Source organism: Acinonyx jubatus, chromosome C2 (genome assembly GCF_027475565.1).
Source record: "Acinonyx jubatus isolate Ajub_Pintada_27869175 chromosome C2, VMU_Ajub_asm_v1.0, whole genome shotgun sequence".
Classification (NCBI taxonomy): domain Eukaryota; kingdom Metazoa; phylum Chordata; class Mammalia; order Carnivora; family Felidae; genus Acinonyx; species Acinonyx jubatus.
Genome location: NC_069384.1, coordinates 104,762,303 through 104,780,936, shown reverse-complemented (window position 1 = coordinate 104,780,936; position 18,634 = coordinate 104,762,303). Strand labels below are relative to the sequence as shown.

At 34.9% G+C, this 18,634-nt stretch overlaps 1 protein-coding gene across 1 annotated transcript in view; it reads left to right on the top strand.

Annotated features, from left to right (window-relative positions):
• RSRC1 (arginine and serine rich coiled-coil 1) overlaps positions 1–18,634 on the top strand; it is a 414,930-nt gene that overhangs the window by 332,706 nt on the left and 63,590 nt on the right. Inside the window, exon 7 of the mRNA XM_053221270.1 lies at positions 9,102–9,170. Within this exon, the coding sequence (XP_053077245.1) occupies positions 9,102–9,170 (69 nt within the window). The remainder of the gene's footprint in view (positions 1–9,101; positions 9,171–18,634) is intronic.

Genomic DNA, 18,634 nt, shown 5'->3' with positions numbered 1-18,634 from the left:
TTTCCTTCAGACACAAATACTTATGAATTTCAGCATAGTACTGTCGACATAGTACTATGACAAGAAGCTCACTAGATACATTTTTAAATGCCACCTTAAATATATAAAATAAGTAAGCATGTAATAATAGTTGGTAGAGGCCTCTTCAGATTTTCCATGTGATTTTGAGTAAAGTATCTTCAGATAAAAGTTTCTACATAAACAGCAACTTATGCATGGAAGCAGTTTGTTATACTCTGATTTTGGTTCCTGTTTGCTTCCAAGTGAATAAATAGGTAAGAAATAGGCTTAAAAAAAAAGCATTAAAGTGGAATTCACAGCTTCTATATCTTCATTATTCTGACTTCTGGCTAATTATTTAACTTTCTTGGGCTTTTTATTTCTTCATCAATAAAAAACATAGTAATAACTTATCTAGGTAAAATCCTCAGAATTCCTTGGGAAATGATACTTTATTGTTTATATTGTTTATCTTCATAATTTTTTTAAAAGCATATGACAACATTTAAAGTGAATAAACATGTGCCATTCATGGTAAATGTAGTAGGAAAGAATATCAGAAAAATTTCTTAAATGTATTTTGGTGACTGATCGAACAAAGTCCACACACATGTGAAGAATGGGATGGGCAATGCTGGATACAATACTAGTATCCTGATTACAAGTCACCCTGTTTTACAGTCATCACGTGAATATTTTGACACAGCAGTGCCTGTGAAATACTTTAGTGTCTCAGTCCTTTTCTTAGGGTTAGTGTGAAAAGCATTAAGAATTATAAAAAACTAAAGTAAGCAGAAATATATTTTGCTAGATGTCTTACTTACAATTCATTAAAACATTTCTCTCTGGGCTCCAAAACTTACAGTAGAGCATCACAAAATTTTAGTGTCTTGAGAGACTAATTTTCTTAACTTTGTAGGTGAAATAACAGAGTACATATGTACTTTTAAAATAAAGGTAATATAATAATGTAAAGAACACACCTGTTGGATTTGGGTAGAAGCCCTGCTCTGCCACAATTGAGCGTAGAGAAATAAATTAGGAGTTTTTTCATTCATAGTTCCTGTCTCCTTTTGTGTGTTTACATATATTTTCATGTACTTTATTTTGTTTAGTATATTGAATCATGGTATATGTTGTTATTGAGCCTGCTTTAAAAAAAAAATCTGTCTTGAAGATCTTTCCATACATACAAGTCTATCTCATTCTTTTAATTGCTTTATAGTATTTCACAATATTTTCTTAGATAGATGTTGGAACATATGGGTCTTTCTTCTGTGCTTCTATTTCTGTGACCTTGAAAAAGTCATTTTACTTCTCTATACTTCAGCTTCCTGGTCTGTAAAGTGAGGATAGAACCAATTTGAGAATTAAGTGAAATACACACACATGTACAAACACAAAGTCACCTAGTAAGCTTTCAGTAAATGGTAACCATGATGATGATGATGATGATGATGATGATGATACCTCTTAATTTCTTTTTATATCTCTTAGTTCCTTTCTACTACATTCAGGGAAAATTCCTTGCTAAGATCCCCTAACATACTCATTTAGTCTTCAGCTATATTCATTCTGCGATTCATTTAATGTATAGAGTTCTATTTCAGTGATCAAAATTGAATTTCCAAGATGCAATCAATATCTTCCCAGATCACTTTAAGGATATTATTTACACTGATTCCAAAAAAGTTTTGTTGGCTTTATTAACTTTAATTCCTCTGCTTAATATTTTTAGAGCATTCTTGTGGGTTGTATTGTTTTTGCTTGTTTTGTCTTTCAAGGGATTGGTTTTCTTCAAATGTCCGGTAATTCTAAGTTGGCCATTCATCTTTATATTCCACATTACCTGTAATCCTGCCATTTCAACCCTCCATTGTTTGTGTCAGGGGGCAAGATGTGTTGCTAGGAATGACCATTAGTAGCTTGTCATTCCTTTTATAGGGGTTAGTAGTTAACCAGCTCTTGCCTCACTGGGCCTGGTACCTCCTACACTCATTGTTTCAACCTGTGGTCAAACACTACCCATACCCCTACTTACCACACTGAGGGTACATTGCCATTGTTCAGCTGCTCTAATCATTCCCCATTTGACATTTGCCTCAGTCCTACCACCTATACTTGGTCTCCACTGACTTTAAAATGCAAGTACCCTTACAACTGCACCCATGTTTGTATAGTCTTCTAAATATGATTGGGCTGTGGTTTCCTCTAACCATTTTCCATAGATCTGATCCCATCTGCTTTCTGTTTTACAAGAATTCTTCGCCATTTCTGGTCTATTCATGATGGTGCTGTGTCAGAGATTGAGCTACATGTAGAGAAGAACTTCCAAGTGAAGGTTGTTACACTTTTTTACAAAAAGATTTTCTCTGGGAATATTAATATAGTCCTTCCTGAAAGTAGTGGATGAGTTAAATACCCTGTCAGTCTTTTCCAGTTCTTGAGTCAATTGATTTCCTCATGTAGAGTACATAAACTACCTTCCCAAATCATTTAAAATCTAACTTAAGCAAATAGCTGCAATGATCTGAAAAGCTATATCCCTGTGGATTTTTGTGTAAAATTAGTAAAGATGAGAATAAATTCTAGTAATATGCTGTTAACTATACATACTGAACAATTTCCCCGTACCACCTCTGCAGCCGCTCTTCTGATCTTCATCATTCAAATGAAGAGCCATAGTGGACCTCTTTTCTGAAAGGAGGCTTCACTTTAGAAGAATCAGCATAATATTTGTGTTGATTTTCAAAATCCTGGTAAGTATTTGTTTAGAAAATATTTAACAAACAGTGTACTGGATAAGATGTACAAAGTGCTCTAATAAACAACTCCAAAATTTCAGCTCCTTTAGAACAATATAAACTTGTTTTGTGCTCATATCGCAGTGTAATGAAAGTCTACAGGAAAGCACTACTTTCTGCAGAAATTCATACCCAGATCTTTATCTGGGGGTTTATGCTCTGTGGGTCCTCTGTTCAGCAAATGGATAGACAAAGAGAAGTAGGATTGTGTGGGAATTTTATATAGGCTGGGTATGGAAACATGATACATATCACTTATGCTCACATTCCTTGGCTTGAATTCAGGTAAATGGCCACACTTAACTTCAAGGGGACTAGAAAATGTAGGTTGGCTAAAGACTTAAGAAGAAGAGAATGTCGACAATTTCTGCCACACCTACTATGTGCCCTCCTCTCAAAGAGTTGGATATTTCTTCTAATGAAGGAATAAAGTATTTTGTACATTCCATAAGGAAGTTATTAAAATGCCCAAGAAGAAAGGAGGGAGCCACCAGGTCCACTTGGAAACAAGGGATATTGATCAGAGAAGGTTTCATAGAGAGAGTGACATTTGACTAAAACTTTCTGATAAGGTTTTCTCAGCTAGAAGGTGAGGTGGGCAACCAGCAAGAACAAAAGCATGGCAATACAAACAAAAGGCAGTATGGCCCAGCAAGGCCATGCATTCCTGAGGCGATGAAGGGGGAGTGGTGAATGATGAGGCTAGAAAGTTACATTGAGATCAGACTGTGAATGGCTTTAGATGGCATAATAAGGAAATTGGATTTGTGCATGCATATATGCAACAGGGCACCTTTGGAGATAGTTTTAGCAGGGAGTGGCATTATCATATATGTGTTTTAGAATGGTACATTCATTCACTTAATTATTGAACATATCTATGTTCTAGATTCTGTACTTGTTGCTGGGAATACAAAACAATGAACATGTTCCTTGCCCTGGTGGTAATATAGAGGATTCATTGTAGGGAATAGGATTAAAAATACAGAGATCAAAAGGAACTCCTTTCTTAAAGTGAAAAGACTTAAGGCCCTGAACGTGAATATTGGCAATGAAAATACAAAAGACTAGATGGATTCTAGAGATAATGTGTGGAGTAGAAGCTGATGGAACTCCTAGCCAATCAGATGTACTGCATGAGAATAAGATTTGGAGGAGGATGTCACAAAGATGTCCAACCTGAGAGAAAACAGGAAATACCAAGGAAAGAGGATCAGGTTCGAGGGAAAGGTTATGAGTTTATTCATGTACATGATTTTGAAATATCTATGGGGAGCTATCTATGTGGAAGTAATCAGAAAAAGAGTTTTCATGATCAGGAGAGGGTCCAGAACTAGAGCTATGATAGACATATGGGTTACATTTTAGATCTTCTATATAGACTGCCTAAGAGCAGAACTCCAAGAAGTAAAAAATGGGTAAAAGAGACCACAGCCAAAAAAGGTTGACAAAGACTTGTTAGAGTTAGGAGATCATTTTGATAGAGATGTGGTTGGTTAGCAGTTTTTTAAAAAGTGGAGACTGTAACAGGACAAAACTGAGATAACCATTAAATTTGACTATTGCAGAAATTTTTAGGGGCCATTTTGCAAAAGCTATGGGGCAAAATCTAATAGGAACGAGAGAAAGCAGTAAGTTGGTTGAAAAAAGAGTAAATATTGTACAGGATTTGTGAGACTTGAATGTATTTATAGTTTAAAGATAAAGAGTGAGTTTGAACCTTAAGAAATAGAAAGAACCTTAAAAGATATGGAAAGGTTTAAGTTCTAAAGCACAAGTAAATGAATTTGCTTTCTGAAACAAGGAAAAAGAGGTAAGGATTGATGAACGTAAAAGTTTGCAAGTGAATGGGAGTGAGGCTGAAAAAATAAAAGGGAGTCAGAGAAGCCAGGATGAGGTTATTGGCAGTTGTGGAGAAAGCATAGCAAGTTGTTTATTAAATATAATTTATTGTCAAATTGGTTTCCATACAACACCCAGTGCTCATCCCAACAGGTGCTCTACTCAATGCCCATCACCCACTTTCCCCTCCCTCCCACCCCCCATCAACCCTCAGTTTATTCTCAGTTTTTAAGAGTCTCTTATGGTTTGCCTCCCTCCCACTCTGTAACTTTTTTTCCCCCTCTCCCATGGTCTTCTGTTAAATTTCTCAGGATCCACATATGAGTGAAAAAATATGGTATCTGTCTTTCTCTGTCTGACTTATTTCACTTAGCATAATACCCTCCAGTTCTATCCACTCCAGCAATTTGCCAGTTGCTGCAAATGGCCAGATTTCATTCTTTCTCATTGCCAAGTAGTATTCCATTGTATATATAAATCGCATCTTCTTTACCCATTCGTCAGTAGACGGACATTTAGGCTCTTTCCATAATTTGGCTATTCTTGAAAGTGCTGCTGTAAACATTGGGGTACAAGTGCCCCTACGCATCAGCACTCCTGTATCTCTTGGGTAAATTCCTAGCAGTGCTATCGCTGAGTCATAGGGTAGATCTATGTTCAATTTTTTGAGGAACCTCCACACTGTTTTCCAGAGCAGCTACACCAGTTTGCATTCCCACCAACAGTGCAAGAGGGTTCCGTTTCTCCACATCCTCTCCAGCATCTATAGTCTCCTGATTTGTTCATTTTAGCCACTCTGACTGGCATGAGGTGGTATCTCAGTGTGGTTTTGACTTGTATTTCCTTGATGAGGAGCGATGTTGAACATCTCTTCATGTGCCTGTTGGCCATCTGGATATCTTCTTTAGAGAAATGTCTATTCATGTCTTCTGCCCATTTCTTCATTGGATTATTTGTTTTTTTGGGTGTGGATATGCCATTTGCAAATATCTTTTCCCATTCTGTCGATTGCCTTTTAGTTTTGTTGATTGTTTCCTTTGCAGTGCAGAAGCTTTTTATCTTGATGAGGTCCCAATAGTTCATTTTTGCTTTTAGTTCCCTTGTCTTTGGAGATATGTCAAGTAAGAAATTGCTGCAGCTGAGGTCAAAGAGTTTTTTTTCCTGGAAAGCATAGTAAGTTTTAAGAATGAGAATGGAAACCAACTATGGATGTTATGAAAGATGAGCAACATGGAAGGATCCATGTTAATTTCTAGATCATTGGTTTTTAGTAGGGCCAATAACATTTTTTTAAGAAATTTTTTTGGGGGGGCGCCTGGGTGGCTCAGTCGGTTAAGCGGCCGACTTCAGCTCAGGTCATGATCTCGCGGTCCGTGAGTTCGAGCCCCACATCGGGCTCTGTGCTGACAGCTCAGAGCCTGGAGCCTGTTTCGGATTCTGTGTCTCCCTCTCTCTGACACTCCCCTGTTCATGCTCTGTCTCTCCCTGTCTCAAAAATAAATAAAACATTTAAAAAAATTAAAAAAAAATTTTTTTTTTAATTTTTAACATTTTTTAAAAAATTTATTTATTATTGAGAGACAAAGAGACACAGAGTGTGAGCAGGGGAGGGTCAGAGAGAGGGGGAGACACAGAATCTGAAGCAGGCTCCAGGCTCTGAGCTGTCAGCACAGAGCCCGATGCAGGCCTCGAACTCACAAACCACGAGATCATGACCTGAGCAGAAGTCAGATGCTTAACCCACTGAGCCACCCAGGCGCCCTGGGCCAATAACATTGATATACTGTTTTATAAGAAGACTCTGAAGCAAAAATTGAAAAAAAAAGTGGTTAGCCGTATTGATAACAGCTTGGCAAAACAACAAAGGAATCAGGACAATGAGTGTTTATATGGGTGGAATTGAAATGGTTGTCTTGGGTAGGGAAGGAAGCAGAGCCTAGAGAGGACTGTTAAGTCTGGAGGGCTTGGAAGAGTCAAGGGATTGGAAGTTGTGTATAAGGTTAGTGGAAGATGTTAAGTATTTTGGTAAATGGTGTGCTTTATAAGTAGATCCTGCTGTAAAGTCCAAAGGGAATGATCATGAATCATAAGACTACATCTTACCACTTACCACAACACAGTTGTGTTCTTATATCATATCAAATTTTGTGGTAAGAGATTCAGTATCCTCATCTAATGAGATTCAGTATCCTCATCTGTAAAGTGGGATTGACCCCTTTTAGAAAATATAAAAAATTTTAGGGGAAACTAAATCATGTATGAATGACTATACATGCTTCCCTATTCACATTTAAATAAAATCAGAAAGCAGTCGGAAAGAAAAAAAAGTTTCTTCCAAATTACCTTAATAATCAACGAGGGGTTTATCCTAATGACTCAATTTGAATAAATAAATTTTCTTCGAGTGAATTCATTCAGATTATTTGTAGAGAGCACATTGATTATTGATAAAATTTTCAAATGTGTGCTTTTTAAAATTAATTATTATCTATGCCATTTTGACATAATTCAAAGGGTTTTTTATTTATACACACACAAACAACACACACACACACACACACACACACGCACGCACGCACGCACTTGGAAATCTTGATTGACAGCATGAAACTCCAGTACATAAAATATTTAACCACAGCACAAAAGCCATTTGAAGTTTAAAAATATATATATATGTGTGTGTATATATATATATATATACACACATATATATATATATACATGTATATATATATATATATATATATATATAACAGTATTCCAATGAATTGTCCATGTATAGCAACAAATCAGTAAGAAAGGACAAACTGGCATAGTGAAATAGATAAATCAGATTTAGGCAGGGTAGTTTATTGAATTTAAATTGTGCCCAGTTGGCCCAAGAGCTATATATAAGCAATCCATCTTACGTTGTTAATGGAAGTTCTTGAAATCCACCTGATGTTTGCATTATTAAATTTCAGTCTAATGAGCTCGGCTAATACATATTGAAGATGGTTGTAAGGAGTAGAATGTGAATCTGAGCGGGATAATTTGAAAGAAACATAAGCTGAGCATTTTACATGACTCAAGGGGTATATCTACAATTACACATATAACCAAAATTGAATTTAAATGGAATTTCTATTATCCTTGTACTTCTACCAGGGAGAATAAAGTGTAAATGAAGTAAAAGTCTTTAGAGTTACTGGTGGTTTGTTTTTATTATCTAATTTAATAGATTCTTGAAATGATACAGAGTGGCGTAAAAGTTTTAATATTTCATGACTTTAAATGCAGTCTAAGTATGTATTAAACCTTGTAAATGGAAACAGATGTCTATGTAATTGGATATAGCGCTTCAAAATACCATTATATAAGTTTTATATTTTAAGAAAGTGTCAATATTGATGGTGATGAAAAATAAAACTTTGAAGAAAAATAGTTACGTATGTGGTATGTATTTTGTAAAACTCACCTTTTAAGCCAGGTTTTATACTTATAAAGAATATGTTGATTTTGCATAGGAAAAAATATATGCAGCAGAAACACTGAAGAGCATGTTTGTTTTTTTTAAATCACAGTTTACATTGCTGTTATCATTATAATAAAGGCTCATCCAAAGTTTAATGCTGGCACAGTTTGATTCTTTTTCTTTTGATGAGGCAATACTTTTTTAACTTAATATTTCATCAACTATAATGCTATTAGAGACTTATTTTCACTTAGTTCACTCATCAGGCAGTGAGCTGGCAATAAAGGAGAATCGCTCCTTTGAGACATTAATGCTTTGGAATAAATGATGTGCTAGAACAGAAATTTAATTAATTTACAGAGTATATTGATAGTCCCTTGTTACTGTGCTGTATATTTTTAATCTTCTTTAACATCTGTAGTAAAGTGTTTGAAAACCCCTGCAGTTGAGCAACTAGTAGATAATTAAGTAATAAGGGAAGAGGTTTCTAGAGGGAAAAAGACTCTTTTTACCAAATCCTGTCATAACATGAATAAAGAACTGCTACTATGATATGCAATGAAAAAAAAAAATAATATGCTACCTAATTTGATACTGTTCCAAAGATATTGCAAGCTTCTTATATTTAAAATGTGAATTGTAGCTTAAGAACTTTCCCCCAAAGTTTAAAACAGATGCGTTGCACTGACCAAATCTGATGATTTATGAACAATAGTTATTCCCAATTCATATACCATCATCTAAACTTTATGTTGCTTAAATTTATTTTCTTTTTTGTATAGAGATTATCTCAAACTGAGCTTCAAAGATTCTAAAATAATATTTTAAATATTCTGAGTAAATGTAAAAGGTATATTACAGATTTTCAGCCATTTTGTGTTTTACTTCTGACTAGGTCACAAAAAATATGCAAGGAATTTCTTATCCCTTTCCCCAATATTTTCAATATTTTATGATATAGACATAAAATAAGTACAGAAATTCCATTGTTTTTGTTTCAGCAAAAGCTGATGAAGCATTGAAAGCAAAAGAAAGAAATGAAGAAGAAGCGAAGAGAAGAAAGGAGGAAGGTAAAAGCATGTGTTCACTTTGTTTTGAAGCAGTCATTCTGTGGGGGAATCACTATTTGGGATGGTTGTCTTCATTCCTTGGATAAACCCTAGATTATAATCACATGCCTCAGGGGATACCTCATGCCACTTCATGAACCTAAATTCTGACGTAATATCACACTATATTCTATGTCTTGGATACTAATGTTTGCTTCCGTACAATTAGTTTATAAGCATCCTAGTATATATTTTGGGGAAACTGGAAAGATAGAAAATTATAAAATAGAGCTGGTGCTGGTTTGTTTCCTTCTGACTTTTAACTATAAAGTGAACAAATTCTCAAAATCAGTTATAAAAATGTATTGAATTTATCTGTACCTTTTGAAATATTTTAGCAGTAATGAAGTAAAGTCCCCTTGTCAGTAATACTTCAAATTAAAAAGCTGTTAAAAGGGAACAATAAAATCTGAAGTTTCAGCAATTATTATAGTTCAAATTAAGAAACTCATAATCTTTATAGATTAAATATTTTTTCTTAATAACATTGGAGCCACCACCCAAAACTATTACACAAAGAAATCTACCACATTTTTTTATCTCCCCTAACAAATTTTTATTTCCCCTTTAGTTTACTATGAATTATTTGAGTGAATATTTTACATTTTTCCTTCACAGAGGCTTTAGATATATGGTTGTAAATACAGAGCTTAAAGCAAGATCCAGGCAAATCTTTCTTGGTGAGTTAAGTAGATGATCCACTTGGACTGCAGTCATGTCACTTTACTGGCTAATTAGCAGAGTAACTATTTCCTCTTTGAGCTTTCAAGAATTGAAACCTGATAATGTATTCCAAAATATTCGCTTTGAGTGCTTGTTGTCTAAATCTGAAAATTGTAATTTTTATCCTGGTATATATCTTTTACTGTGACAACAAGGAAAAAAAGTTGCACTCCTAATTTCCAATCGAGGCTGAGACCCAGTCAAACCTAAAATGTTGAAGTACGATAGTTTAGAGTGCTTAAAAACAATATTCCATTAGAGTCAGGGTCCCAAAGCAAGGAAACACCAACAACAGAAACTAGATTTAGATGGCAGAACCCTACAAATAAGTAGATTCGAACTAAATGTGGACTAATTTATACATATAAATGGATAGTGTTCTTACCTTATTTGACCCCTCTAAGTCCTGACTTCATGCTTTTGCCCTGATTTCATGGCATAGTGAGAAAACAAGTGAATTCCCATAGCAAGAATCCTCAGTAGAATTCTCTTCTTTTGACTTTCTGAAGTGCACATTTTGACATTGTTAACGGAAACAATCTATCTGCTTTCAGTGATGCTTATGGTCACCCATAGAACAAATAGATATAATACTAGATGGAAAGTAGCCTAAGCAAATTATTTTATTTTAGTACTGCTATGTTATGTGGTATTCTCATCAATGTAACTAATTAATAACATAATAGTCCTTATAAAACACTGTGGTACTGTAAATTACAAGTGTGGTACTTATTACCAACCATGTGAATATAAGTTGTAGTTATTAGTCTAATCCCATTAATTCAAATCTTAATTGGAGTCATCATCGGTTGAAAAAGGATGGCTCTGATGTGGTAACCACGGATACTGAAATTGTTAGGTGATTCATCATTATGAAAAATATATAATATTTTATAATGCTTTTTATATTATACTTTATAATGTAATGCTTGCCCTAGTAAAACAAACCTTTAAATACTTCAGAACCCCTCATTTACACAGTGACAATTGATTGCAGTAGTCCCTTTCATTATTATCACTACTAAACATATTTTCAAAGATATTTTATTAAGGATTTCTTAAGTAACTTTAGATACTTTAACATTATATTGCAATTCTTTTGAGAATATTCTTTACTTTAGACATTCAGGAAGTCAAACTGACCTTGCACTTAGTCTGTGATATAAGTAACATTTTTCATTTCAGTACCTGAGAACTGTTTGAAAAGCACATCCCTCTAATTATAGCTATTTTAATTTCCATCCTAACAAGAGTATCAACTCTAGGATTGTAGCAGATTTAGTATCCACGAAGCACATAATAAATACTCAGTTTCTTAGTTATGGAATGAATGAACAAATGGCCAGTTTACCCTTCCTTCTTTGAAATCCATGCTTAAATAACTTATCTTGAGTTTGCAGTTGGTTTTAAATAACCTCTTTTGAAAGTGTCAACCAACCTTGTTATGTCTCCTTTCTTTTTTTTTAATAGAGTTCTTTTTTTATTAAAGTTTATTTATTTATTTTGAGAGAGAGAGCAGGGGAAGGGCAGAGAGAAAGGGAGAGGGAGAATCCCAAGCAGGCTCCACACTCCCAGCACAGAGTCCGATGCAAGGTTCGATCTCATGAACCATCAGATCATGACCTGAGGCGAAATCAAGAGTCTGACGTTTAACTGACTGAGCCGTCAGGTGCCCTGTTCTGTGTCTTTTCTAAGACCTCATCCATTAGGCTATTTCTCTAAAGAATTACAGTAGTTCAAAAAGAAAGGAATTTCAAAATACTATCAGTATTTGCTAGTGGATTTATCAAGTCTTTACCTAAGCTCACTGAATTTTATAAGCACCCAAAAGTCATAGGAAAATTAGAACCACAAATGTTGGAGAAAACTTCTGTTGGTACAGAGCCTGTATGACACTGATTTCAAAAGATAAAAGGTGTGTTTCATTCTTTGTTGTTGTTTGCTTCCAAAATTATTTTCTTATATGTTGTCTAGATACTTGAATACTATCAAACTAACCCTTCCTGAAAATGATTAATGTATAAGCTGCATTTATTTTATTTCATGTAATTAGTCTAGCTACAGACTGAAACCTGAAGTATATCTGTATGTGTATGTGTATATATTTCTACCTCTGAAAAGAGTAATAATCCTGTATTTCCAATTTATAAGCCACTAGTAATTCATTCTATCACATCATCTGTATAGTTCATCTCTTAATTTCTCAGCATGCTGATATGCAGCACAGGGTTGCAAGTATTGTTAAAATGTAGATAAATGTTATCCCCAGTTCCTTTTACCCATTTTCTGTTATCTCAAAAAAGCTATTGTATTAGTGTAGCAAGATCTTTGCCTTGCAAATACATTCTGACTATTATGCAGTCCTTTCCTTTGGGTATTTTTTATTTATGTTTGCAAATGTTGTAGTCTAGATAAAGTCAGGCTACTCACCAGCCCTGGTCCAGGGTAACTACTTTGCCTTCTACCCTTTAAACGGTGAGAGCCCAGAGAGCTCTTCATGGCCCTTGCACAGATCTGTTGAGTTTCCACTTATCAGACATCACTAGTACATTGGTATGAATCCTCTTTCTTGAACCATTTACCCTCTAACTTTTCATTTGAGTTGAATTATATAAAGGTTACATTATTTAGCAAAACTCAACTGAATATTTAAGGTTTAGGTTTATAGTGTCCTTCTTTAAAAATAAGTGCTTTTTTTCCTAATTCTAGATTGTGTTTTAGGAAAAATGAATAGTATGAAATCTTTCAGTTCTGTGTTCTTCCGTATTCTTTCTTCAATATAATAAATGCTTGACTTCACCTCCTCTTTTTCTTTGTATGTGTTTGAAAATGTTCTGACTGTATGTAATTAAAAGTCATTTCAAGTTTGTTCCTTTTGATTTTTTGGTATTATTGAATGCTTTAACAAAATTGCTCAGGTCTTCTGTATTTTATTTTTATATTTAATATAGTATTTAAGGGATTTAATTATGTTCTAAATCCATCTATAAGCATAATAGCCTTTTGTTGTATTATGATTTCTAATACAAATTTATTTGTGCCATGTTAGCAGCTTTTGAATTCTTTTTCCCCTTGTGTTTATTCAAGATAGCTCTACCCATCTGTTAGTTTTCTACTTCAAATATTTTTTTTTCAAAAATGTTGGGCAACCCAGTCTCAATTATTTATGGAAATGGTGGACAGTGATAATAATATGAACACAATATGAGGTAGTCAAGTGAAGATTTAGAGCAATCCTCAAGTCTTATTTAGTTGAAATTCATCAAACCTTTTGCCACATGTGATTGATAAGAAGTAAAATAAATTAGCCCTAATTTCATCTTTTTTGTTGCAGTCAGTCCTTTAGCAAAGCTGGGGATAAAAAAATGCAAGTAAGTGAAAGGAAGAAGGAATGCCAGGCAATGTTCTAAATACTTTCCATATTTTAACTTTCTTAATCATCATGAACTCTGTGAGGTTTGTGCTGTTACTATCCCTGTACTATAGGAAGGATAGGAAACGAAGGCTTCATAATTTGCTCTATGGCTCGTAAATGGTAAAGCCAGTACACAGACCCAGGCAGTATGATTCCAGTGCACATTCCCCTTCTTTAAACATAAATCACAACCCTTATGATCAAATATAATACTATTTAATTCCTTCTTCCTCTATCCTTTGCCCTCCTCTCTCAATCTCACCCTTAAGCACTTCCTTACTGTATTTCTTTGTGTCCTCAGATAGATCTGTACTCATATTAAGTTTCATCACAGGGGTTTCTGGGACATCCATCAGGTGAGATACTCTAGTCAGAAGCACATTTTGTGGAGGTGTCCATGTCCTTTTCCTAATAATCTTGATGCTTTCCTCCTTAGTGAATGACTGGTCTATGTAACACACGCACTTGTCAACAAGTTCACAGCCGCCTTCAAAGTCTGGACCAGAGACAGACCTAGGCATCTAATTTCTCAGGTCCCTTTCTCAGAGGTACTGGCTGTCCCAGTGCTTTTAGGTCCCTAGCAGCATAAAGCACACTTAACACCAAGTCTTACCACACTCAGGGAGAGAAGTGTTTACAATCCCTTCTTTCTTTCTACTGTGGTTCCTTGCCTAAGACCAGAGAAGAGGAGTGTTGGGAACTCTGAGGGATCCCTTATCCCTTCTAGAGATCCTTTATAAGAATGTCAGAGTGAAGTTAGGAGGGTAAAATGCAGAAGTATCACTTAGGAGTCATTGTTTATTAGGTCCACATGTTGATGTAAATAGGTTAGATGGAAATAGGGATTGTCCTTTCTAGCCTTCATCCTAATTGGCTACCTGCTAGAATATGCAGTATTGTTTCCTTCTTAGATTTAAACATTTGAAACCCCCTCCCCTTTGTCTTACTTTATTAGATAGTTCCATTCCAAGATTTAAAATCTCCTTTTTAAGGAAATTTGTATTCCCATGTATCAGATTTAACATTTCTACATCTTTCATAATGTAGTACTTTGTAAAAATATCTGTATAGTCTTTTAACACATTAGCTCTAATGTTAGAAAGCTGTTTTCTTTAAAAAGAAAATGAATCTGAACGCATTGCTTTATTCCATATTTTCTCCTCAAGTTCTTTATTTAGTCAAAATCACTCAAGAACAAATACCCAGTTATTTAGCCTCGCCATCTGTCCTATTTCCCTCAGCAGTGATTTCTCCTTTATAGTCCTCTTGATTCTGTGTCTACAAGATCTTGATTTTAAACATTTTTAACCTTTCTTTTGTATAGAGTTATCTGTCATATTACATAACATCAGCTATTTATTCCTCAGTTTTGATGCTTCCAGTAAATGTGTGCTAATTCATTTTTAACTAACTTTTTAACAAAGGAAACGATTCCTCCTTATTTTTCTAATAGCTCACTAATAATGTTTTTGCTTCATATGCATTCAGCTGTGCTCTGTATGGACTTAGAGGCCAGTTTAGATCACATTTTACTTATTTTCAGTAAGGTGTTCATGTACATGGAATGCAAATACTCTGATCTCTACTTAACCATTGTTAGGCCTCCAGTGACAACCATCATGTATTTCCTCACTAATTTAAATATTTTCTTTGCTCTACACACACAAATTTCAAGACCAACTAAAGGCTATAGCTTTCTTTTCAATCAGATCTCTCCATTATAAATTAAACATTAGGAAGCTGACATACATTTTGAATGCCCACAGGTGTACAATCTTGTGAATAACCAAGGGAAGTCATTGCAATATAAGGAGTCAATGGTACCTAGTGGAAATAGCCCTAGCCTATTCTAGCTGAAGTAAGAGAATGAGATTCAGAGTGCCAGTTCTGCCATTTACTTGCTCTGTGACTGAATAAGTCCCTTAACTTCACTGTGCGTCTAAAGTGAGGAAGATTATAAAATCTACCTAGAATTATTATAAATAGGAATGGCTTGTAGTATTTAAAAATTACTGTAAACTACATAGTACTGTATAAATGTAAAATTTTATTCCTCAGAATTGTAACACAAAAAATATAATGCTCACCCTATTATCCTTCATTCTTTTTGTAACTTTTATCAAATCATTAAATTAACTGACCATCCAGCACATGCTGGGTACTGTTCTAAGCCATATGAATAGACCAGTAAAAGAGGAAATCAAGGCCCCTGTACTGAAAGAACTTATATTCTAGAGGGTGAAGACAGAAAGTAAACATGAAAACAAATAATAAAATACAATTAAATTATATAGAGGTTAGGGTTTTCTCACCCTCTGTGTGACCATAAGAGGTCCCTTTAAGCCCAGTTTCCCCATCTGTTAGTAAATAAGGATGATAATAAGTCATCTACCATCTAAGAATATAGTTGTGATATAATAGATATGGAACTATTTTATAGACTTTACAAAATGTTGTTGCTATTTTATTGGTTTAAAAAATGCTTTAGCACTCAGTGATGAGGTAAAAAGGGAAATCACATATCAGTAGAAAAGGAAATCACAGTTGAAAATATAAAGATCACATATCAAAACTTATGGGATGAAGATAATATGGTGGGATTAGCTTATTTTAACTCACCCACCTCTGAGAACAGATAGAAAAGCTGGTCAAAATATTAAGATATATTTTTGAAGGCATCAGAGAGTTACTCAGGCAATGGAGAAGAATGGGTCTCAGTTCCAAGAAGAAATGGTGAGTTCAACATTTGGAGCCAGTTTTCCCCTAGAAATGATTCCAGTAGTATTATCTGTCTGCCAATTCTTAAAAAGGTCACTGAAAGGCTAAGAATCTGGGCAGAGCTTTTGAGAGACTCATGGAGCTATTAGGATAAAATCTAGAATTTGGGGCCAGTCAAGGAAAGGAAGATTCTGATAAAACCAGTAGGCATTAGGTTGGGATCTTAACAGATTACTCCCTAAAAGTGAGGATGAACCAGAAATAGGCACCCCTAGGGACTGAAGCCCAGGTTTGAATCATCTCAATTCCTGATTGAATTAAAATGATTTCAAGGTTGCTAGTGCCTCTAGCCAATTACCAAAGCAGATATAAATCCTTTCTGGAAGGAGATAACATTATCCTAAGCCCCCAAATTATCTTTACAGCTCTTTCTATATGACATCCATTAAAAATAACCAAGCATATGAGAAAATAAGACAAGATAAAGAAACATGAGAAACAAGAGGACAAGAGAAACAACAGTCAGCAGGAACAGATTCACAAAGGATCAAGATAATGAAGTTGTTAGATGCAAATCTTAACATTACTCTGCTTAATTTGTTCATGAAAATAAAAGACAATACTGATCATTTCTGGTCGTAATTGGAAACTCTTAAAGAATTTAAAGAGTAAATTGAACTGAAAAGTACATTAACTGAAATCAAGAACTTAAGGCTTAAGTTCCAGCTCTGCAGAGCAGAAAAAAGAATTAGAGAACTGAAAGATTAGAAGAAAACATCTTGAATGAAGCAGTGAAAAACAACAGGATGTAAAATACAGGTAAAAGACATAAGGGGTAGGATGAAAAGATTCACAGTGACTATACTTGCAGTCCCAGAAAAAGAAAGAGATTTAGGATAAGTAGTATGTGACAGGAAATGGCTGCGAAGTTTCCAAAACTATCAAAAGACTCCAAGCTACAAACTAATGAAATGCTACAAACTCCAAACCAGATACATACAGTAGAACCTCACCTAGGCACATTACATTAAAAGTTATATAGCAGCACTATCAACAACAGCCAAAGTATGGAAAGAGCCCAAATATCCATCGATGGATGAAGGATGAATGGATAAAGAAGATGTGGTATGTATACACACACACACACACACACACACACACACACACACACACACACACACAATGGAGTATTACTCGGCAATCAAAAAGAATGAAATCTTGCCATTTGCAACAACGTGGGTGGAACTGGAGGGTATTATGCTAAGTGAAATTAGTCAGAGAAAGACAAAAATCATATAACTTCACTCATATGAGGACTTCAAGAGACAAAACAGATGAACCTAAGGGAAGGGAAACAAAAATTATATAAAAACAGGGAGGGGGACAAAACAGAAGAGACTCCTAAATATGGAGAACAAACTGAGGGTTACTGGAGGGGTTGTGGGAGGGGGGGTGGGCTAAATGGGTAAGGGGCACTAAGGAATCTACTTCTGGAATCATTGTTGCACTATATGCTAACTAATTTGGATGTAAATTTAAAAACATAAAAAATTAAATTTAAAAAAACACACAAAAAAAGTTATAAAAACCGGGGCTCCTGGATTGCTCAGTCAGTTAAGCGTCCAACTCTTGATTTTCGCTCAGGTCATGATCTCAGGGTCGTGGGAGCAAGCCTTGTGTCAGGCGTGCTGAGCATGGAGCCTGCTTAAGATTCTCTCTCTCCTCTCTCTGCCCCTCCCCTGCTCGCACACGTGCATGTGCTCACTCTCTCTGTCTCAAAAAAATACAAATAAAGTAAAAATAAAGTTATAAAAATGAAAGACAAAAGCATCTTAAAATAGCTGAGAGAATAAATTATATTCAGAGTAGCAAATACTAGACCAGAGCTGATTTCTAAACAGAAACATTTAAGAAGGCATACTTAGACCAATACCTGGTAGAATGACACCTCTCAAATTTTTGAAAGAAAAATCTGCCAACTTACACTTCTAAACCTAGGAAAATATCCTTCGAGAATGAAGGTGCAAAGTTGAATCACCAGGTTGTATACCTGAAGTTAATGTAACATTGTGTGTCAGCTGTAACTTTAAGAAAAACAACTCATTAACTAAATAGATATTTTTGTTTTTATAAAAAAAAAGAGTGAAGGTGCAGTAAAGACATAGGCAAAAACTGAGTGAAATTGTCACTAGTAGACCCTTCACTAAAGGAAATATTAATGAAAAAAAATGAAAGCTAGCTGTCCTCCCACTTGCTAGAGATATAAACAATATAAACATTTTGTTAGATATTGTGGCTGTTTGACAGTAGAGACATGTGAAATAGTAAATGGTGTTAGGGGAATCTGGTATAAAGTAAGCATTACACATTATTCATAGGTATGAAAGGAAGCATATACTTCTATACCCTAAATATTTTGAATCACACTTTCTGGTAATAGAAAGATTTCCTTCTTTCTCGTGGCTGAATAACATTCCATTAATATTCCCAAACATTCCATTAATATTCCTGTGTGTGCGTGTGTGTGTGTGTGTGCGCACGCTCGCACGCCCATCTTTAGCTATTCATC